Source organism: Jaculus jaculus, chromosome 1 (assembly GCF_020740685.1).
Source record: "Jaculus jaculus isolate mJacJac1 chromosome 1, mJacJac1.mat.Y.cur, whole genome shotgun sequence".
NCBI lineage: Eukaryota > Metazoa > Chordata > Mammalia > Rodentia > Dipodidae > Jaculus > Jaculus jaculus.
This window is the reverse complement of record NC_059102.1, coordinates 237,407,012-237,431,475: the sequence shown is the minus strand read 5'-3', so window position 1 is coordinate 237,431,475 and position 24,464 is coordinate 237,407,012. Positions and strand designations below refer to the sequence as shown.

Sequence of the window (24,464 nt, the reverse complement as noted above, 5' to 3'; positions counted from 1 at the left end):
GGCATATGGAGGTTACGAAGCCTGCTCCAGATCCCAGTTTTTACATAGTTCTGGAGATCCACACTCAGGTACTTTTACCTGTGTGGCCAGCGCTCTTATCCACTGAGCCATCTCCCCAATCCTCAAGAGTTTTCTTTTTTTAAATGAGATTTAATAAATACTTATAGAGTGGCAGATATTCTATGTGTAAGGGTTCATGTACATAGTCTTGGGGCACAAAGACAACAGTCCTTAAGAAGACCATGTGGAAGCACTGGCTTCACTGGTGGGATCCATTATTTTCATACAGAAAAGGACTGCTATTTGTCAGCCTTGTAAAATATATAGTAATGTTAAGCATAGACATTTGGTACATTAAATTTGGAGTAGTAGTATCTGAAAGTAAAGTACTAAAAAAGAAGACAATACACAAAGCAGAGGATAAGAGTGCAAATGAAATATAATGGCTCATCTTTTATTTTTAGAATAATTTTATTTATTTATTTGATAGAGGACAGGAGGGAGAGAATGAGTATGCCAGAGCTCTTGTGCCATTTTATGTGTCTGGCTTTATGTGGGTACTGGGTACTCCAACCTGGGCTGCCAAGCTTTGTAAATGTATGCTTTTAACTGTTGAGCCATTTCCCCATCCCATGAACCATTTCTTTCTTTCTTTCTTTCTTTCTTTCTTTCTTTCTTTCTTTCTTTCTTTCTTTCTTTCTTTCTTTCTTTCTTTTTTTTTGAGGTAGGGTCTCGCTCTAGCACAAGCTGACCTGGAATTCATTCTGTATTCTCAAGCTGGCCTTGAACTCACTCATGGCGATCCTCCTACCTCTGCCTCCCAAGTGCTGGGATTAAAGGTATGTGCCACCACGCCCAGCTCCATGAACCATTTTTAATTAAAATATAAACTCCTGTATCTGGAGAGACATGGAAACTGTACACGTTAGCACTTGAAGAAGAACTTAAGAGAAGAAATTCATGCTCTGGCCTTAAAATAAAATACTTAAGAAAGGGTTGCAACCTTAATTGGGTAGCACACAGTATTCTTTTTTTCTTTTTGAGCTTTGGATTACAGGTGTGTACCACCATGCCCAACCAGGAGTGATTTTTATTACTAAATATTTTAAAAGGCAGAATGGAAAATGACACCACATTATACCTTTGGAAAGATGGTAATTATTTCTTTCTAATTTTCCTAAAACTTGGGCAGAACATAAATTAAGTGGATGTGAATTTATGCTTCATAATTAGAGATCTGATGACTCAGAGCAACAAAATGTACCAAGACTTTAAAGTGTACCTACTGGAATGAAAGCTCCCAAGTCTTCCACATAACCGGGGTGTTCCTTAAGCCATTTGTCCAGATCCTTTCTCTTCGGGGCATCATCTCCTGCAAGTCTTGTCCCATCTTTAAGATTAATAACTGGTACTGGACTTTCTAGATCAGGAATTCTTTGAGGCTGAGTATAGGAGAGTGCTGGATTTATCCCTGTGGAAATCTGTGAGGTGGTTAAGCCTAAAGTAAGCTGTAGAAAAACATCAGATGAAATACTTTATCATTCTAGCTTTGGTTCAAAGCAGTCATTCCCCAACCAATTTGATCTTTTGACACAGGGACTAGTTACATATTCCTAACTGACCTGGAAACTATATAGGCCAGGCTGGCTTGCAGATTATGGCAATTCTATGCATCCATCTCATGAGGGTTAAGATTACAGATGTGTACCACACACCTGGTTTCAACAGAATTAATTCTTTTTGAAAAAAAAAAAAAAAAGAGTGTTCTGTAAAAATGTGCTACATCTCTTAAAATGTTCATGGTCAGTGTCAAACTATATTAAGTATGTAGTAGACTTCTAATTTCATTATTTCTTATTACTAAAAATATAAAACAGTCCTCACCTTTAATCCCAGCACTCAGGAGGCAGAGGTAGGTGGATTGCCATGAATTGAAGGCCACCCTGACATTACATAGTGAATTCCAGGTCAGCCTCAGCTAGAGTGAGACCCTACCTCGAAAAACAACAACAAAAAAACTCTCTCTCTCTCCATATATATAAAACATCAATATGTATATTTACTAGGATTGAACTTCAGACTTAAGGGTGAATAACTTTTTGAGTATTTCTTTACTTACATGGCTAGGTGGTTTACTTTTGTTCAAAAAGAGAAGGTCAACTCCTTCTACATTCTTTCTCCTTCCCCGCCTTTTTTTTACAATAGGCTGGTTTTCTAATATTACTCCATTGGCACCAAGGGATGATTGAATGGAAGTACCTAATCAAATTAAAAATACAAAATAGTGATAAAGGCTTAAGCTTACATAATCTGAACATAGTAAATTTCTAAACATATAGAGAAAAAATTAACTTTCATATATATTAAACCAAGTAGGTTCTTAGAATAAAACACACTCATTTTCAATTTTTAAAACTTTTATGTATTTTATTTATTTATTTGAAAAAGAGAGAGAGAGGTAGATAGACAGACAGAATGGGCGTGCAAGGGCCGCCAGTCACTGCAAACAAATTCCAGATGCATGCCACCTTCTGTAGCTGGCTTATGTGGGTACTGGGGAATTGAATCTGGGTCCTTAGGCTTCACAGGCAAGTGCGTCAACCACTAAGCCATCTCTCCAGCCCATTTTTCTTTCTTTCTTTCTTTTTTTTTTTTTTAAATTTATTAGAGAGCGACAGACACTGAGAGAAAGACAGATAGATGGAGAGAGAGAGAGAATGGGCACGCCAGGGCCTCCAGCCTCTGCAAACGAACTCCAGATGCATGCGCCCCCTTGTGCATCTGGCTAACGTGGGACCTGGGGAACCGAGCCTCAAACCAGGGTCCTTAGGCTTCACAGGCAAGCGCTTAACCGTTAAGCCATTTCTCCAGCCCATTTTTCAATTTTAAAACTTAAAAGAGATTTATAATCTAGGTTTCTTTATCTTCTTTTTAAGAAACTCAATTTTTGTTTGGTATGTGTATTTCATATGTGTACAGATGTACAAATGTGTACATGCCTGAGGAGGCCAGAGGAAGATGTTGGTTGTTCTCTTCCACTGTTCTTCTGCCTTATTTTCTTGAGATAGTCTCTTAAAGAACTTCAAACTTGCTGTTTTTCCTACCTTGCTATATGGGCTGACCAACAAGCCCTAGCAATCCATCCTATGTTTGTTCCCATAAGGTCCAGGGTGTTGTGTGTGTGTGCACATGTACCATGAATGGCTTTACTCAGCTTTTTACACAGTGACTGGAGGTAGAACTCAGGTCCTCACGGCGCTCGTGTAACAAGTGCTCTTACCCACTAAGCCATCTCCCCAGACCCATCTAGGGAATCTTTCAAAATTGTTCCTTTTGCTTTGTTTTTGAAACAGGGTCTCACTATGTAGTTCAGGTCAGCCTCAAACATTCAATTCTCCTGCCTCAGCCACCCAAATTCTATGAGAATAGGCACGTACCATCTTGCTTGTGTTTCTCTGCTGGCCACTTTATATATATGCTGTTTTAATTATTTAACACCAAAATATGACCAGTTCTCTTCCCATTGCATTTCACAAACAATAAAAAGGCTAAAAAAAATTAGCCAAAAAAATTAGCCAATTTCCAGTCAGGCAAGAAAGAATGATCTAGATTTCACATTTGTAATTATTAAAATGTGAAATATAAACTACTTATTGTCAATATTTTGAGATGTTATTTAAAAAAAGTTGTATTACTTATTTGCAAGCAGAGAGAGGACAGAGAGAAAAAGAGAATGGGCATGCCAGGGCCTCCAGCTGTTACAAACGAAATCCAGATGCATGTGCCACTTTGTGCATCTGGCTTAACCTGGGTACTGGGACATGAAGCAGTATCGTTAGACATTGCATGCAAGTGCCTTAACAGCTGAGTGACCTCTTCAGCCCCTATGTTTTATTTTAAAATAAGTATGTATATAAACTTAAACTTAATTTTGATATTTTTATTTATTTAATTGCAAGCACAGAGAGAGAGAGAGGAAGGGAGAGGGAGGGAAAGAATGGGCACACCAGGGCCTTTTGCCATGTGAATGAACTCCAGGAACATGCACCACTTTGTGCACCTGGCTTTATATGAAAAATGGGGAATTAAACCCAAGTGGTCAGGTTTCACAAGCAAGGACCTTTAGTCATTGAGCCATCTCCTCAACCCCAATATTTTGAGGCTTTACAATGGTTTTGTATAGCTGTAAAACTTGTTTTATAGTATTTCTTAGAAACATTACTATTTATTGATAATTACTATTACAAATGCTATTAGAGCCGGGCGTGGAGGTGCATGCCTTTAATCCCAGCACTTGGGAGGCAGAGGTAGGAGGATCGCCGTTAGTTCAAGGCCATCCTGAGACTCCATAGTGAATTCCAGGTGAGCCTGGGCTAGAGTGAGACCCCACCTCGAAAAAACAAAAAAAAACCAAACAAAGCAAAAACCAAAAACCAAATGCTATTAGAGGGCTGAAGTGATGGCTCAGCAGCTAAGGCATTTGCCTGCAAAGCCTAATGACCTAAATTCTATATCCTAGTACTCAAGCAAAGCCAGGTGCATGGTGGCGCATGCACCTGGAGTTTGTAGCAGTTAAGAGACCCTGGAGTGACCATTCTCTCTCTGTCTCTCTTCAATATTTCTCTCTGCTTGCAAATAAATAAAAATGCAAAAAACAAAACAAAACAAATACTATTAGAAACAGTATTAATTTCCCTAAGAATTATAAGTAAAAGTTGTATTATCTCTGTTGAAACACCAACATAACTTTCATATTATGGAAAAAGTGACAGTGTGGCTGGCTGGACAGGTGGCTCAGTGGTGAAAGGTGCTTGACTGCAAACTCTGCTAGGCCAGGTTCAATTTCCAAGCCAATCCCATAAACTGGATAAAAAAAGGAGTGCAAGTGCCTGGGGCCCGTTTTCAGCAACAGGCCCTAGTGCTCACTTGCACAGACTCCCTCTCACAGGCATATGCACACGTAAGCCAGATGCACATGGTGGCACATGCGGCTGGAGTTCACTTGCAGTGGCTAGAGGCCCTGGTGTGCCCATTCTTACTCTTTCTCTCCCTTTCTAATAAACAGACAAAAATAAGATCTTTTAAAAATACTTACTATATGTGTACTATATATATGTGTACAGTGTGTGTACAGATGCATGTGCTCATGTGTAGGTGCCCTCCTCTATTGCTCATCCTTGTGTGGACTCTGTCACTGAACCCAAAACAGCTATTTTCCATCAGACTGGCTGACCAGTGAACCCCAGGAATTCGCTTTCTTTTTCCCAGAGGACTAGAGTTACAGTTGTACAAGCCTGTATCTGCTTTTTATGGGAGTGCTGGAAAATACAACCCAAGGAGAATCAGGCCCTCTCAAGCCTTTATGCTTGTGAAGCAAGCACTTTTACCCACTAAATTATCTCCTCAGCCTCTGGCTGCATCTTAAATTGGGGCTATCAGGGTACAATGGGGGCAGAAAACTTAGAACATAAAGCCTTATTTTCCTAAACTGTGGAAGTCCACATGTGGCAGCCAGGTTTAGTTTACCACTGAAGTAGCACCCTCAGCATTATGAAATTAAGAAAGTAGAAAGGAATTGCAATTCACTGACTTTATTTAATTGAAAACTAGTATGTGAGGAATTATACGATGATGAGCATACCACTCAGTTGATATTTTAACCATTATTCTCAATTCTTGACACTTTAAGGACAAAAAGTACAATTAGGCCAAGATAAAAACAATGTCTAAGGGCTGGGGACATGGCTCGGTGGATAAAAGTGCTTGCCCATAAATGTGAGGACCTGTGTTTGAATCCCCAAAATTCACATAAAATTGGATGCTATGGCAGTAGTGTGTAATCCCAGCATGCTCAGGGTGAGAAGGGAGGTGGAGAAAGGAGAATTTTACCTGGAAGCTCACTAGTCAGCTAGCCTGGTGAACAGAGAGGTGAACAATGAGAGACCCTGCTTCAATCAAGAGGAAGGATGGACTGAGCTGCAGTTGTCCTCTTACCTCCACACACGTGTGCACCCACAATCACACACAGGAACTCACACCCACACACAAAGCCTACGTCTATTATACATTCTTACAGTGCTCATAGCACAATAAATATTTCTGAATCCAATTGCCAAAAAGAGGAAAAGAGAAACAGAGATATTTCGGAGGGGAACTATATTTGCTTTCAAAACATTATCATTTATCACGTAGGCATAGGGTACTTTAATTCTGAAGTAATGTTTGTAAAGACAGAACTCCAATCATAACCTATATACTTCCAAACAATAAGAAATTTTCTGATACTTACAGTTGCGGAACCATAGAAAGTGTTATCTGACATAGTGAGGAGCTTATTCCCACAAGAATTATATGAAGATGAAAGAGACTAGTCATAATTCCTTGGCCAGGAGTGATGGTGCATGTCTTTAATCCCAGCACTTGGGAGGCAGAAGTAGGAGGAAGGCTGTGAGTTCAAAGTAAGCCTGGGGCTAGAGTGAGAGCCTACCTCAAAAAAATAAAATAAAATAAAATTTTGTGTTTAATATTAACCTGGATGACACTACCTGTAAAGGTTTTCTAGCACTTCATTTTGTCTTTTTTTTTTTTTCAAGGTAGGGTCTCACTCTGGCCCAAGTTGACCCAAAATTAACTACATAGTCTCAGGCTAGCCTTGAACTCACAGCAGTCCTCCTATCTCTGCCTCCTGAGTGCTGGGCTCAAAGGCGTGCACCACCATGCCCAGCAATTGTCTGCTTTTTTTAAAAAACAAGCCCAACAAACTGGCTGCGTGTGTGTGTGTGTGGGGGGGGGGGGGGAGGGAGAGGGAGATGGAGGGAGAATTGGCGCTCCAGGATTTTCAGTCATTGCAACCAACTCCAGACATATGTAGGACCAAGAGATTTGAATATGAGTTCTTAGGCTTAGTATGCAAGTGCCTTAACTGATAAGCCATCTCTCCAGCCCATTTTACCACTTTTATCAATCACCATCAACTAGTGATTTAAACATTTGTTTTAAGATACACAATACATTTTCCTAGTAAAATGTTGCTTCAACTTTTATCTTTAGAAAGCCACTTGAGGGACTGGGAAGATGGCTCAGAGATGAGCATAACGACCTGAATTCAATCCCCAGCACCCATATTAAAAATTTAAAAAAAGGTTTTTGCCTGCAAAGCCTAAGGACCCATGTTTGATGCTCCAGGTCCCACATAAGCCAGACACACATGATGATGCAAGTACGCAAGGTTGCACATGTGCACAAGGTGGTGCATGTGTCTGGAGTTTGACTGCAGTGTCTGGAGGCCCTGGCATATCAATTCTCTCTCTCGCTCATTTAAAAGAATGAAAAAAAATTAAAAAAATTTAAAAGTGTGACATGACCACGCATGCCTATAACCCTGAAGCTAAAGAGATAGGAAGACTGCTGGGGCTCCCTTATTTAGCCAGTCTATCCAAAAAGTGGGGACTCCACATTCAGTGAGAGACTCTGTCTCAGGGAAAGAAGGTGAGAGCTACTGAGTGCACCCATCATCATCTTCTAGCCTCTGCATGCATGTACACAGAGGACCTATATCTGCACACACATGTGCATACACCCCATATACACCTTATAAAACATTAACAAAGCAATCAAACAACATCAACAACAAAAAAATGCTAATTTGTAAGGGCTGAGGATGCAATGTAATTGCTAGAGTGCTTGAAACATGCATGTGGTGGTTTGATTTAGGTGTCCCCCATAAACTTATATATTCTGAATGCTAGTCTCCCTAGCTGATGACACTTGGAAATTAAAACCTCCCAGAGGTGGTGTATCGCTGTGGTGGGCTTATGGTTGTTATAGCCAGTTTCCCCATGCCAGCGTTTGGTACACTTTCCTGTTGCTATTACCTACCTTATGTTGGCCAGGGGGTGATGTAAACCCTCTGCTCAGGCCATCATTTTCCCCTGTCATCATGGAGTTTCCTTCTCAAGTTTGTAAGCCAAAATAAACCTCTTTTTCTCCACAAGCTGCTTTTGGTTGGGTGATTTCTACCAGCAATTCAAACCTGACTGCAACAATTCATAAAACCCTAAGTTCAATCTGCATCAGTGCATAAACCAGAAATAGTGATGCACACCTCTAATTCCAACACTCAAGGTAGCGGCAGGAGGTTCAAAGTAATCTATGGCTACATAGTAAGTTTGAGGGCAGCCTGGGACACATACAAACAAACAAACAAACAAACAAACAGTTACTTGGCAAAATGGTATCTCTACCTTCACCCAAATAATTAAGCCCTAGCATACTAACTTCCATGATTTCAAAATCTCTTATTAAAGGTTCCAATATGAGGAGCTGAGAAGATGGCTCAGCAGTTAAAGGAACTTGCTTGCAAAGCCTACTGGCCCAGGTTCAATTCTCCAGGATTAACATGAAGGCAGATACAAATAAATAGCACATGCATCTGGTGTTCAATTGCAGTGGTAAGAAACCTTGGTGTATCCTACACACACACATACACACACACACACTCATGCACATGAGAGCTGGGAGCAGTGGCACATGTCTTTAATGCCAGTACTCAGGAGACAAAAGTAGGAGGATCACTGTGAGTTCGAAGCCAGCCTGAAACTATGTAGTGAATTTCAGGTCAGCCTGGGCTATAGTGAAAGCCTATCTCAAAAAGCCAAATATACATATGAAAGAAAAAAAACCATACATACTCATCTTCCAAAAAAATAGTTATTATGTAATTTTATGTTGACTACTTTATAGATTTTGAAGAGTCCCCAATATTAGAAGTATCTGAAATAGTATAGAATGCCTCATAATAGAACAATTGCTATATGCATATTTACCTGAGGCTGGCCCGGATTCTGGCAAGTGGACAAGGCTTGTCTCTGATGCACTCTGAAGCTCCCGCAGTCGGGTGAGGTACTGCTGCTGCCCAGGAGCACCGTCTTCTTTCTCAAATGGTCTCTTCTGTGCAAGCCCTTGCTTCTGAAATGTCAACTTCAAACCACCTTCCTATTAAAAAACACCATTATTAAAACAGAAAATGTTAAAAGGATAAGAGAAGCAAACCTTTGATTATTAATAAATTTCTTTTGTTTACAAATCAATAGAATAAAGCCCATTAATCAATTTCTATAATGAATAAAATCTTTCTATCTTAAATGAAAAAAGTCCAGGAATACAGGTACCAATATACACTTTTCTGAACACAAGAGTTTTTTTTTTTTTTTTTAAAACATATTTGAGAAGAAAGAGGGAGAGGAAGGGAAGAAGGGAAGGAGGGAGGGAGGAAGGGAGGGAATGGGCACACCGGGGATTCCAGCCACTGCAAAGGAATTCCAGAATCATGTGCCCCTTATGCATCTAGCTTACGTGGGTCATGGAGAATCGAACCAGGATCCTTTGGCTTTGCAGGCAAACACCTTAACTGCTAAGCTATCTCTACAGCCTACAAAAGAGTTTTTCATGTGACAAGTACATTCAACTTTAGACCTATCTTTAGATTAACCATATGACATTTTTAGAGAACCTTACACACATACCTATTTTAAGACAGGGTCTTGCTATGTAGCCTAAACTGGCTTCAAACTCTCAATCCTCCTTTCTCAGCCTCACAGGTACTGAGATTATAGGTGTGTGTGCTACTAAAATTGGTCTTATTACTCACACTTTATTTTTATTTATTTGAAAGAGGGAAGGAGAGAGAGGGAGGTGGGGGAATATGAATGAATATGGGTACACCAGGGCCTCCAGCCACTGCAAACGAACTCCAGATGCATGCGCCCCCTTGTGCATCTGGCTAATGTAGGTCCCAGGGAATCGAACCTGGGTCCTTTGGCTTTGCAGGCAAATGCCTTAACCACTAAGCCATCCCTCCAGCCCACATTTTACTCACACTTTGGATACCAGGTAACCAATTAAGCTTAAAAGATCATATTAGAGTAACCATTACTATCAGGACATGCTAAATGTTTAAAAGAGAAATGTGCTTACATACCATTTAAATGCTATTTAAAAGAACCCAAACAGAAATTGTCACAATGTTTAAGAAAGCATCTTGCTCAGCAGGAGAACTATTTTTAAAAGGAAAGAAACATATTTAACGACAATCCCTTTAGTTGAATATTCAACTTTAATAACCTGGATATAAGAAAATAATCCAAATACCAGTAGACAAGTGTGTGAAAGGAAGGGAGAGTAAGAGCAGGCAGCCATTTGCAGGAAAAACATGCTGCACACCGCAATCACAACCAGGCCCTAGGGCAATAAAAGTACACATACGTCTTTGATTTTCACTGTAAACTCCTTTTCTCGCACATGCTTCTTCACCTTTGACATCTGTGTCGACTGCTCACGTTCTTCTTTCACACCAGCACGTGGGGGAGTGGCCACAATGGGCTCGCTATGTTCTGTAGCTGCTCCAGGACTGTCCAGAAGTTTTGTGGTATAGAAAGAAGCCACTGAGTTAGCATCATAACTTCTTCTAGCAGAAGGCCACTTCCCTTTCAGAACTGTTTGACAAATACTATCCAACCGGTTGATCATCACCCGATCCTAGAAAAGTATATAACATCAAAATATAATTTTAATAACTAGGCTAAATATTTGGAGATCAAACAGTACAAGAAATTGATGATTTAAACTGGATTAAAGGTGTGCGCCATGATGCCTGGCTTGGTTTTGGAAACAGGGCACATGTAGCCCAGACTGACCCATACCTTGTTATATAGTTGAAGATGACCTGGACCTCTGGTCTTTATGTCCAAGGAGCTGGGATTGCAGGCATGTGTCATGCTGGCTTATACAGTATTTGGGCTGAGGACAAGAGCTTTGTGGATGCCAGATAAGCCTTTTACCAATTGAGCTACAATCCCAGTCCTCTTTGGTTTTTAAAATTGTGCTACTTAAAAAAAAATTTATTTATTTATTTGAGAGAGAGAGAGAAGGGGGAGGGGAAAACACTCCAAGCCTTTAGCCACTGCAAATGAACTCCAGACGTATGTGTCCCCTTGTGCATCTGGCTTATGTGGGTCCTGGAGAATTGAAGCAGTATCCTTTGGCTTTCCAGGCAAATGCCTTAACTGCTAAGCTGTCTGTACAGCCCCAAACTATGTTACTTTTAATATGGGTTTCTTATTTTTTTCAAAAAAAAAAAAAAAAAACCTTAGAAGTACAAAAAGAAAACAGAACCCTCCATTTTTCATTTGCTAACCTTATTTATAAAGGTAGTAATTTTATACTTGTACCTTAACATAAGGGGAAAACTATTAATCTAGCCTTACCTGCTTTTACCATTCATTCAAAGTCCATGCCCTTAAGTCAGCTTTTTGGCAGTTACAAAAGGAAACTCAGTTGAAAGCATCAATTTCATAAAGCCCTTGAACATTAACTGGAACTTAATAGCATTTATTACAATTAGATTTTACATTATAAAGATGATATATTCTAAACATTAATTTTTTTTGTTTATTTGCAAACAGAGAGAGACACAGAGAGAGAATGGGCACACCAGGGCCTTCAGCTATTGCAAACTAACTCCTTATGCATGTGCCACTTTGTGCATCTGGCTTTATGAGAGTGATGGGAAATGGAACTCTAATCCTTTGGTTTTATAGGCAAATGTCATAACCACTGAGCCATCTCTCCAGCCCCAATATTCTAAACATTTTAATGACAAGCATACATATTTAAGTATCACTCACTTAGTTGATAATAACTTGAACTTTTTATGTGTACACCAAAATATTATACTACATGTTATGCTGACCTATTTTCCATGTAAGAGTATCTACCATCAAAACTACACAAAAAAAGACCTAACCCAACAATAATTTGTTCCTTTACCTTTGGCCAGTAAGAGGCTGCCAACATGTATCCACCTTGTAAGAGACGAGCAGATTCTGGGGTCCCGTTATTTGCAGGGAAACTATCCTGGGTTTCATCCTGGGTGGTGCTTAGTGATGCAACACTTTCTTCATCATAGGCTTTTATGTGAGCAGTGCCTTCTGCTAACAACAATTATAATCACTTTTAGAAGACTGCACAAAACAATGCTATATATGTATGGTGGTTTGATTCAGGTGACCCCCCATAAACTTATTTGCTCTGAATTCTAGGTCTCTAGCTGGTAGCAATTTGGGAATTGGACAGGCTTATGAGTGTTATAGCCAGCTTCCCCCTTCCAGTGTTTGGCACATTCTTCTTCTGCTAGTCAGGAGGTGATGTCTACCCTCTCCTCATGCCATTTGTTTTCTCTGCTATCATGGAGTTTTCCCTCGACTAGGTAAGCCAAAATAAACCCTTTCCTCCCACAAGCTGCTCTTGGTCAGTGTTTTCTGCCAGCAATGTGAAGCTAACTGCAACAATAAAATTGGTATCGAGAAGTGTTGTCATTGCTGCTACAAACCTGACTGTGTGGCTTTTGGCCTTTTGGAACTAATTTGAGGGAGGAATGTGGAAGGATTTGAAATCTTGGCCTAAGAGAGTCCTTGTAGTGCTAGACTATTTTGGTCAGAGTTGAAAGACCTGAATGCAGTAAAAACTATGGACTGTGAGGTTGGGCTACAAGCCGCCTGTGTGAGAGAGGCTTGTTATTAAGCCTGCATCCTGAGAACTTGTACAGAGCTGCATTGCACAGAAATGGACTGGTATGATTGGACGGATATGACACATTAAAAAAATGAAATCTTCGGGCCAAAACTGCTGCCTGTTAGGCTGCAGTTGCTTGAGAGTGATTACAACCACTGAGATTGGGCCAGCTAACCTGTACTGGGACAACAGGAACAATGCAGACTCTTTTGAAGGGGCCTGAATGTTGAAGGAGTGTCCTGTTCTTGAAAGTCTACTTTAGTAACCCTGGATTAACAGATTGGTAGTTCACCCGGTACTGTGGAGTATAACAAGTGCAGAAAAGAGAGGGGTACATTGAATTTGCAACTTTTTTTTTTTTTTAAATGGCCATGGGCAATATGAAGCAGGCTTGTTGGATTACCTGCATGAAGGCCCAATGGAGATGCCAGGACTATGAGATGGCTGCCCAGAAGAGCTGCAGGCATGGGATGTTCTGGGACTGTGAGTAGCCTAGCTGGAGGGGCAGAAGTGGAACACCAGAGACTTGTCAGCTGTTAGAGATACCAGACTGGGACACTTGTCATTGGGTAGTTATCAGACTTGAAGCTACAGAATTTGATGTTTGCCTTGCTTGTTTTAAATCTTGTATTGGTTCAATTTTTCCTTGTTATGCCCAATGGCATCTTTTGCAGTGTAAATGATTATTCTCTGCCATTATATATTTTTTATTTTATTTATTTTTTTGGTATTATGGCTCAGTTAAGAGACCTTGGACTATGGGGATGTTTGGACATCACTGGGATTGATAAACACTATGGGGACTTTTAAAGTTGGACTGAATGGATTGTATTTTACATCATGAATGGTTATCAGTTTTGGGGGGCCAGGGAAGAATGTAATGGTTTGATTCAGGTGCCCCCCATAAACTTAGGTGTTCTGGATGCTAGGTCCCCCACTGATGGCAATTTGGGAATTAAAGCCTCCTGGAAGCAGTATATTGTTGGGAGTGGGCTTAGGGGTATTATAGCCAGTTTCCCCTTGCCAATATTTGTCTTGAATACTAATTAGTGAATATAGACCAGAAATTCTAGTTTCTTCCTCAATAGTACTTTCCTAAGAAAACCCATAGGCATAAATTGGGAGTGGTGGCACATGCCTTTAATCCCAGCACTCAGGAGGCAGAGGTAGGAGGATTGCCGTGAGTTCGAGGCCACCCTGAGACCCTATAGTGAATTACAGGTCATCCTGGGCTAGAGTGAGACCCTACCTCGAAAAACAACAAAACCAAACAAACAAACAAAAAATCCATAGACATGAATGTTAAGCTAACAATTTAAATAGCATGCTTATGTTATTGAAATCATGTTATTTTCATTTCCATGTGAAAAACTGTCATGAACATAATAAAATGATGCATGTACCTCGCTTTTGGCTTTCCTCTTCTTCACTGTCACTTTCTTCTGATGACGATGAAGAAGATGAGGAGGAAGAAGAGGAGGATGAGGAGGAGGAAGAGGATGCTGAAGAACAAGATGAGGATGAAGAAGAACTAGAGCCTGAGCGGGAGTGAGAACAAGAAGAGGAAGAGGATGAGGAAGACGATGATCTGGAAGAACATGATGATCTCTCAGAGTCTGAGTCAGAGTCAGAGCTAGATTCTGATCCTCTTTTGTGGACTCTCTGTTTCTTTGAAGCTGGATTTGGAGTCAGAGGTTCTGTTCTGGCTGCAACCATGCGTCTGTCTGCTTCAGCTTTTCCACCAGATTTCTGTTCTACTGTGGCCTGTGATAAAACACCATTCTTTGGGCTTACAGGCTCAGACTTTATTAGTGTTCTGGTTTCCAAAGAAGACACGGATTCTTCTTCAGAAGACTGAGGCTCTTCTTTAAAGCTTTCTCTTTTAACTTTCATATCCTCTAGGATAATACCCTTACCATCCATGAGCCTAGGTAAAGAGGTAAGAGGAGATGCAGAAAGGGCTACTTGATATTGCTGTAAAAGAGGGGTAGAAGACCTTGAATGAGTTGTCTTACTCTGACTGTAGTTCCTTTGAGCTGCCATAAATGAGAGTTCAGGATCACGTAGAATGTGATAGTCTGTTCGGCTCACCCCATGTTTGGCAGCGCCAATAAGTAAATCTCTATCATGGGGGCCACATTCCCACCAGATTGGCAAGTCTGGGTTTGGATGGCAAAGCTTCAGGCGTTCAAACAACTGTGGATGGCGAAGGGCCTGCTCTCGCACTTTTCTTAGAAGTTCAATGCGATACAAAGTCCTAGAAGCACGTTCTTCTGTGATTGGTTGAATAAAAATATTTGGATCCACCAATTCTATATATTGAAATGATGATAAAATTATTAATTTTGAAAATAATTTATTGAAGATTTATAATGTACATCTACTCAGTATCATAATTTTTAAATTTTTTCATATTTTTAAATAAAATTATTTTAAAAAGAATGACTAAGGTCATGAAACAAACAGTTATCTGTTGAAAGTAAGTAAAACATATGAGCGGGGCTGGAGAGATGGCTTAGTGGTTAAGGCACTTGCTTGTAAAGCCAAAGGACCCAGGTTGTATTCCCCAGAATGCAATGTTAGCTAGATGCACAAGGTGGTGCATACTTCTGGAGTTTGTTTGTATTGGCTGGAGGCCCTGGTGCACCCATTCTTTCCTCTCTCAAATAAGTAAACAAAATAAAAATAAATAAATAAATGTATATTAGGATCTAGGGGTGACTCAGTTGGTCAGGTGCTTGTTACATAAGCATGAGGACCTGAGTTCTGCTCATAAGTGCCCACATAAAAACTAGGAATAGAAGCGAGAACAAGAGTACCCTTGTGGCTAGAGAGTCTAGAAATAAAATAAAGTAGACATCAACCTATGGAATTCCTAATGACCAAATCTGCAAAAATTTGAGCAAAAAAGAGACACTGGTTTGTAACCTGTATAGAAAAATAAACAAGTCCACACTAGTGTGAATAATTGATTAATAAGTTAAAATTAAAAGGCAGGAACAATTCTTCCTTTCAATCAAATTTCACAAAAAAAAAAATGGTTGCAGACAAGATTGAGTAAATAATAGACTCTAACAACAATGGGCTTTTAAAAGTTTGAGGAGTAGGATTTGTGAGACTCCTCAAGACATTTGCTAAGTACATGGGCAAAGACATAGTAGGAAAACACAACATGAACTACCTTAACCAAGTGATTAAAATTAGTATCATATTGATATCATAAACTCTATTTCCCATCTGGGGAAAGAGGTAACATAATTTCTCTGGTACTTTTTGCCAAAAATGTGTATTCTCAATCTAATCACATGAAAACATAAGACAAATCCAAAAAGAAGGCCATGACAAAATAACTGATGAATACTTTTCAGAGACATCCAGGTTACTTAAGTAAAGAAAAATGGGAACCTGTAACAGAATACCACAGGTTAAAGAGAATGAACATCCAAGCAGAAAGAGGATCCTGGAAAGAAAAGTGTACATCAGCAAAAGCCAGGTATTATGATGATTCCTATAACCCTAGTACTCAGAAGGCTGAGGCAGGAGGAATGCAAGTTCAAGGCCAGCCTGGGCTACAAAATAAGTTCAAGGTCAGCTAGGGCTACATAGCTCTAAACCTTGTTTCCACACACCCAGGCACATACACATATACCACAAGATCCAAAAAGGAGTATCAATATAAAAACTAGAAAACTCAGTCAGTTCTCTGTATCCATGGGGTTTGTATCTGATGAGTCAACTAAAATTAGATCGAAGATATTTGGGGCAGAAGGATTTCATCCATACTGAATGTGTTTTCTATCTTATCATTATTTTCTAAATAACACAGAATAATAATATTTACAAAGTACCTACACATAATTAGCTATAGCAAGTAAAGCAGGCTGAAACCTAACCTAAATTACCTGGTATTAGGGCAATCAAGTGATTAGCTACACTATTCAGTAAACTGGCAATAAATCTGTTAGAAAAGAAAATAAGAAACTCATATGGACTTTAAGGATTTGAATGTCATGTGTATTTTTATTATGAAATAGAAATAAGAGGTCATGGGGTTTAGTGGTTAGAAATCATATTCAATAAATATAGACCACTGTTTACAACACAGCATTAGTGAGAGGAACTGCTGATGTTAATTAGCTAACAGTTGATAGGCTATTTCTCTGGTTTTTGCAGAGAATGGAATTTACCCAGAACAACTTCTTAGTCCATCAATTGATTAGCTTATTTGTTGTGTCCTTACAAAGAACTTATGGCACCAGAAATTCTTTTAATATTTTTTTATTGATTTGTAAGGAGAGACAGAGAGAAACAGAGACAGAGACAGAGAGAATAAAGCCATGCCAGGGCCTCTTGCCACTGCAAATAAACACCAAGATACATGCACCACTCTCCTTCACCCCAAATTCTTTAAGCCTGCACAGTGAAAGCAATACAAAATTATGAGGTAAATAATTCCTTTTACCCAGTTATTTTAAGAAGGAGTCAAAATACAGGTAAGGTCTGTTTACCAAGAGTTGTTCTTTATCTTTTTCTCCCTTATCAGAAACTCTATTGTCAAACATCAGTTATTTTTTAATATTCTGTATCTTTATTTTCTTTGGATCTCATTCTAATAGTAGGCTTAAGGAATAGGTCATCTTTTCTTTTAAAAATTTTTTTGTAACAACTTCCATACATATAGACAATATACCATGATCATAATCCCCTCCCACCACTCTCTTTTTCCTTCCCAAATAGCCCGTCCACTGAATCCCTTCTTAGGAATACAGAATACTTAAGTATAGTTTATTTATACCTGTAAAAATTATAAATTTATGAATTTTGTTTCTTTGACCCAAAGGAAAAAAATTTTATATACCTTCTTTGGAAGGAAGACGACACACCCTCCGGCACATGCACATGAACGCATACAAGTACTTCTCCAAGCTGTCATCAGTTTTCTTGTGTAGCCTAGCCATAGCTCTAAATTTTGTCCAATCAAACTGGCCTCTGTCAGGGTCAAAAACTACTCCAAAAGTAGACACAACTCTATAAAAGTCAGCTTCTTCTCTTCTTGTCCACCTATTTTGAATTGGATTAAAAGTAAAAACACATTGGTCACTAAAAATTTGTTAATACTAAAAAATAATGGCTATAACTTTAAAAGATCTGTAGTAACTACATCTTTAAAGTATTAAACCCACAGTTTTTGCCTTGCAAATATATATCATTCATTTATTTATTTTCAAGCACAGACAGATAAGAGAGGAGGGGGAAGGAGGGGAGAAAAAGAGTAAGAGGGGTGAAGAGATGGCTTAGCAGTTAAGGTGTGTGTGCCTGTGAAGCCTAAGAATGCCTATTCGAATCTCCACATCCAACACAGCCAGGCGCACAGTGATGCAAGTGCACAATGTCTTAGATGTGTCACAAGGGGGCACATGCGTCCAGAATGCACTCACAGTGGCTGACAGGCCTTGGCACATCTATTCTCCTTCTTTCTGCCTCTCTTTCTCACTCAATAATATATAATTAAATTGAAAAAAGGAGAATGAGAAAATGGGCCTCCTGCCCATATTCTGCTTACCCTCATAGAAATTGCAACTTACAAAGACCAAAACATAGAAAGATATAGGCTACTATAGTCATATACTACTATGACAAATGAGTAGCTTACTTAGTAAATGCTACGAAAGTGCAGGAAAAAAAAGACAGAATATCGTGATTCAGACTAACTGAACAAACCAGATGTGTCATGTGCTTGCTTAGCTCTGAAAGATGGGCTGGATGTGGACTACAGGGTAGGAGGAAGGGTATTCCAGGTAACTGAAATAACATAAATTAATGTGCTAAGACTAAGTTGGACATTTTGGCTGAGGGAACGGCAATGGCTAAAGTTAGAAATGCAGACTATAGCCTAACTGAAGAAATCTAGAATTCATCAAATAACCCTTTATACATATTCTAAATAAGTAGTATCAAATATCATGATAGAACTATTATTTTAGGAAGAGTAATTCACGGATAAGAAAAGGTACAGAGTACATTAAAGATGGCTACAAATTCATTCTAAAAAAAAAAAATTTTTTTTTTTTTTTGAGGCAAGCCCAACAGACTGGCCCCCTTATTTTCATGTGGGAGAGAGAAAAAAAAAAGAAATATGGATTGGCACAACAGGGATTACAGCCAATGCAATCCAACTCCAGACACATACATGCTTTTTGTCACTTTGTGTATCTGGCTTATATGGGACTTGGAGAGTTAAACATGGGTCATTAGGCTTCACAGGCAAGCACCTAAATCTCTCAGCCATCTCTCTAGCCCTCTGCAGTCTTTTAAAAAATATCCTTGAAGGGTTTCCCCTACTTTTTCCTCTAGCAGTTTCAGAGTTTCAGGTCTGATGTTAAGGTCTTTAATCCATTTGGACTTAATTCTTGTGCATGGAGAGGGAGAAGAATCTATCTTCATCCTTCTACAGATATATATCCAGTTTTACCAACACCACTTCCTGAAGAGGCTGTCTTTTCTCCAATGAGTGTTTTTGGCATTTTTATTGAATATCAGGTGGCTATAGCTATCTGGAGTTACATCTGGGTCCTCTAATCTGTTCCACTGATCTACATGTCTGTTTTTGTGCAAGTACCATGCTGTTTTTGTATAGGTTAAAATCAGGTATGGTAATACCACCAGTCTTATTTTTGTTGCTCAGTATTATTTTAGATATTCGAGGTTTTTTGTGATTCCAAATGAATTTTTAACTTACTGGCCTCTGCTCCTGAGTTTTTTTCCTTCTCACGCAGAAGCCCAATCATCTGTAGCTAGGATCCACATATGAGAGAGAACATGTGGCACTGGCTTTCTGGGCCTGTGTTACCTCACTTAGTATAATTCTTTCCAGATTCATACATTTTTCTGCAAGTTTCATAACTTCATTTTTCTTTACCACTGAGTAGAACTCCATTGTATAAATGTGCCACATCTTCATTATCCATTCATCACTTGAAGATCATACCTGATTTTAACCTATACTATAGAGCCATAGTAACATAAGCAGCGTGGTACTGGCACAAAAACAGACATGTAGATCAGTGGAACAGAATAGAGGACCCAGATGTAAGCCCAGGTAGCTACAGCCACCTGATATTCGATAAAAATGCCAAAACTACTCACTGGAGAAAAGACAGCCTCTTCAGCAAATGGTGTTGGGAAAACTGAATATGTATCTGAAGAAGGATGAAAATAGATTCTTCTCTCTCGCCATGCACAAGAATTAAGTCCAAATGGATTAAAGACCTTAACATCAGACCTGAATCTCTGAAACTGCTAGAGGAAAAAGTAGAGGAAACCCTTCAACATATTGGTCTTGACAAAGACTTTCTGAATACAACCCCAATTGCTCAGGCAATAAAACCACAGATTAATCACTGGGACATCATGAAATTACAAACATTTTCCACTGCAAAGGACACAGTGTAAAAAGCAAAGAGGCAACCTACAAAATGGGAAAAAATTTTCGCCAGCTATGTATCTGATAGAGGACTAATATCTAGGATATACAAAGAACTCAAAAAGTTAAATAATAAGGAATCAAACAAGCCAATCAAAAAATGGGCTATGGAGCTAAATAGAGCATTCTCAAAGGAAGAAATACGAATGGCATATAAGAATCTAAAAAAATGTTCTACGTCATTAGTCATCAGGGAAATGCAGATTAAAACTACATTGACATTCCATCTCACTCCTGTCAGATTGAAAACAAATGATCATAAATGTTGGCGGGGATGTGGGAAAAAAGGAACCCTTCTACACTGCTGGTGGGAATGCAATCTGGTCCAGCCATTGTGGAAATCAGTGTGGAGGTTCCTAAAACAGCTAAAGATTGATCTACCATATGACCCAGCTATAGCACTCCTGGGCATATATCCGAAGGACTCATCTCATTTCCTTAGAAGTACGTGCTCAGCCATGTTTATTGCTCTCAATTTATAATAGCTGGAAAATGGAACCAGCTTAGATGTCCCTCAACTGATGAGTGGATAATGAAGATTTATACAATGGAATTCTACTCAGAGGTAAAGCAAAATGAAGTTATGAAGTTTGCAGAAAAATGGATGGATCTGGAAAGGCTTATACTAAGTGAGGTAACCCAGGCCCAGAAAGTCAAGTGCCACAGGTTCTCCCTCATATGTGGATCCTAGCTACAGATGATTGGGCTTCTGCATGAGAAGGAAAATAACTTAGTAGCAGAGGCTAGTAAGTTAAAAAGGAGACATAAAGGGAAGAGAAAGAAAGGGAGGATGGTACTTAATAGGTTGGTATTGTATATCTGTAAGTAAAATGATTGAGATGGGGAGGTAATATGATGGAGAATGGAATTTCAAAGGGGAAAGTGTGGGTGGGGGGGAGGGAGAGTATTACCATGGGATATTTTTTATAATCATGGAAAATGTTAATAAAAATTGTGAAAAGAAAAAAATAAAAATAAAATTAAAATTGAAAAAAAAAATCCTTGAACTGGAGATATGACTCAGTGGTTAAGACACTTGCCTGTGAAGCCCAATGACCAGGTTCAATTCCCCAGTACCGACATAAACCATATGCACAAGGAGGAACATGCATCTTGAGTCTGTTTCCACTGGCTAGAGGCCCTAGCACACCCATTTTCTCCCTGTCTCTCTCAAATAAAGACTCACTTAAAAAAACACTTTTATTTATGAGAGACAGAGAGAAAGAGTATGGACATGACAGGGCCTCTTGCCACTACAAATAAACTCCAGATGCACACATCGTTTTGTGTATCTGGAGTTATGATGGTAGTGGGGAATCACATTTGCACTGGCAGGCTTTGCAAGCCTTTAACCACTCAACAATCTCCCTAGCCCATGGCTACAAATTCTTCACCAGTTTTCCCATTGAGAGTTGGAATGTACTTCTATTTCTCTAACATCTAGGCTGACATTTTTGACCAAGAGAAGGTGGTAGAGTGACTTGTTTTTTAACTGATAATAATGGGCTTGAAGAAAATTGCAACCTATTTGAGTGAGGCTCCTTTGATCTCCCACTAATTTCAGAACCTGACCCAACAGAACACTTATATTTTCAGTTACTGTATTTTAGGGTGTTTCCTTATGGAACAATATATTTATTGGGAAATTATTTATTTCCTTGAAAATTATGGGTTGCTTATATATCAGGTTTCATATGAACTACAATGAATATACTACAATTGAAACAAAGGAACAGTGATTTACCTTACAGAGACCATCCAAGGACCCAGGTTGAGCAAGGAAGGCCAGGCTAAACTAAACATTACTATTTTTTCACATGTACTTTGTTCTTAAGAACTGAAGCTGGGCTGCAGAAATGGTTTAGCAGTCAAGGTGTTTGCCTGCAAAGCCAAAGGATCCCAGTTCTATTGTCCAGGACACACATAAGCGAGATGCACAAGGGGGTGCATCTGTCTGGAGTTTGTTTGTAGTGGTTGGAGGCCCTGGCACGCCCATTCTCTTTCCCCCTCTTTCTCTCAAACACACACACACACACACACACACACACACACACACACACACACACGATTAAAAAAAAGAACCTGAAGCTTTTGGGTTGAAAGATGTCTTAAGGTCTTTCTCAATTTTTCCATTAGACTTTGGTAGTTTCAAGGATTCAACCTCTTATAAAATAGAGGTGAAAGTGCACACCACAAATTCTTTTTTAAATTTATGTGTGTATGAGTGCACATCCATATGTATGCATGTTGGAGGCGAGAGGACAATTGTGGGTGTCATTCCTCAGAAATGCTGTCTACCTTAGATTATAGATTTGACTGTGTCTGCTTCTCGTGCTGATACTAAAAATATGCACCACCATGCCTGGGATTTTTACATGGGTTCTGGGTATCAGAATCATGTCCAAATGCTTGTAAGGCAAGCACTTTTACGAGCTTACCTATCTTCCCACCCAATCATATACATTCTTAAAAAAAAATAGGGCTGGAGAAATGGTTTAGCAGTTAAGACACTTGTCTGCAAAGCTAAAGGACCAAAGTTCAATTCTCCAGGACCCAAGTAATCCAGATGAAGAAGGCCATACATGCATTTGGGGGTTGTCTGCAGTGGCTGGAGACCTGGCACACCCATTTTCTCTATCTGCCTCTTTCTCACACTTACTTTCCATAAATAAATAGAAATAAATATTTAAAAAATTAATTTGGCGTGTGTTGGCTTTTACATGGGTGACTCGGGATCCAAACTCAGGTATGCAAAGTTGCATGGAAAATGCTTTATGCACTGAGCTACTTTCCCAGCCCCTAGAGTCTTAATTTTTCTATTACTTATTATTTTTAAAATTTATTTATTTATACATGAATGTGTATATTGTTACCAGGGTTTAATGCTAACAAATGCCAATCCAGCTTTGTGAATGTGTCTGGAGATTTGAACCCAGGCCAGCAGGCTTTGCAAGCAAGAGCATTTAACTACTGAGGCATTTCCTAGTCCCCCCCCTTTTTCTGTCTATATGTGTGTGCATGTCTATTCATATTTGTGTGGGTATGTGTGTGGATATGTGTGTGGGGAGTGCATATGGACATGTATGCACATGCATGAGGAGGTAAGAGGTTGAAGTTGGGTGTCTTTCTCAATTGTTCTTCACTATATGTGCAACATGGTCTCTTGCTGAATCTAGAGCTCACTCATTTGGCTAAACAACCTAGCCAGTGAGCCCCAGGGATTCCCTGTTTCTGTCTCCCTAGTGCTGGCACTGCAAGCATGTATCATTACACTTGCTTCATATTCCTAAATTTCATAAATGTCTTAATGTAAAATAAGCTGAAAGGAAATTGATATTCTGTACATATAAATATATGAGTGTATGTATTTAGGTACATAAGTACTTTGACCAACTAGAAATGAATTCAACATCTTAGTAGCCTTCAAAATGAATATAGGTAGATACAATTTATTAAAAGCTTAATATATTGTCTTACCTCTGCTGTCTTTCTATCTTAGCTGCCATTTTAGGGTTGAGGGTGGTTTCTTCATAAAGAGGCTGCATGATGTTGGCAGGCACTGAGAATGCTGGCTGTATCTGCTGAATTTGTCTATTTTTATTAGTTCGCTGGTATGCAGTGATAAGACGTCTCAGGCGTGTGGTCAAAGCTGATTGAGTGGGCCAATAAACTTTATCCCCTTCCATTAATTGACCATCTATATTTAAAGAAACTCATATCAAAAATAACATAAAAACTTGAAAATTACTACGTGATGCTTATAAAAGTATAAAATATCTATAAATATTTATTACAGAGAGAGAGAGAGAGAGAGAGAGAGAGAGGAAATGAATGAATATGAACATGTCAGGGCTGCTAGCCACTGCAAATGAACTCCAGATGCATGTGCCACCATATGCATCTGGCTTACATGGGTACTGGGGAATCGAACTTGGGTCCTTAGGCTTCGCAGGCAACTGTCTTAACTGCTAAGCTATCTCTCCAAACATATCGTGTGTGTGTGTGTGTGTGTCTGCGTATGTATTTTTTACCTTGGCTGAACAAACCAGATCTTTCATCATAAAAAGCTTTCCTTAACAATAGTTTGTGTGTGTGCTCACGTGTGCGTGCACGCATGGGTGAATGAATCTATGTGTAATGTGCATGTGCACTTGTAAGTGAGAGGCTGACATCAAGTGTATTCTTTAATCACTCCTCACCTTATTTTACTGAAACAGGGTCTCTCACTTCACCTAGAAATTGCCAACTTGGCTAGTCTAGCTAACCAGCTTGCCCATGGAATTCTGTCTCTGCTTCCCAAGAGCCGGGATTACCAGTGGGTCATCCACCAGCATGTATGTGGATGCTGAACATTGGAATTCTATTGCTCAGGAATTATGCAGAAAGTGCTTTATTCACTGAGCCATCTCCC

The 24,464-nt window shown here is 39.3% G+C and overlaps 1 protein-coding gene across 14 annotated transcripts in view; it reads right to left on the bottom strand.

Annotated features, from left to right (window-relative positions):
- Positions 1 to 24,464, bottom strand: part of Chd9 (chromodomain helicase DNA binding protein 9) — a 268,879-nt gene that overhangs the window by 16,327 nt on the left and 228,088 nt on the right. For 6 of the 14 annotated variants that reach the window (XM_045161271.1, XM_045161272.1, XM_045161275.1 and 3 more), the window contains 9 exons: positions 23,531 to 23,750; positions 17,429 to 17,631; positions 13,974 to 14,882; positions 12,974 to 13,066; positions 11,827 to 11,990; positions 10,264 to 10,536; positions 8,826 to 8,994; positions 2,120 to 2,259; positions 1,287 to 1,508 (listed from right to left, as the gene is read on the bottom strand). In XM_045161271.1, coding sequence (XP_045017206.1) covers positions 1,287 to 1,508; positions 2,120 to 2,259; positions 8,826 to 8,994; positions 10,264 to 10,536; positions 11,827 to 11,990; positions 12,974 to 13,066; positions 13,974 to 14,882; positions 17,429 to 17,631; positions 23,531 to 23,750 — 2,393 coding nt within the window. The remainder of the gene's footprint in view (positions 1 to 1,286; positions 1,509 to 2,119; positions 2,260 to 8,825; positions 8,995 to 10,263; positions 10,537 to 11,826; positions 11,991 to 12,973; positions 13,067 to 13,973; positions 14,883 to 17,428; positions 17,632 to 23,530; positions 23,751 to 24,464) is intronic. The other 8 variants (XM_045161284.1, XM_045161302.1, XM_045161288.1 and 5 more) reach the window with 6 other exon arrangements.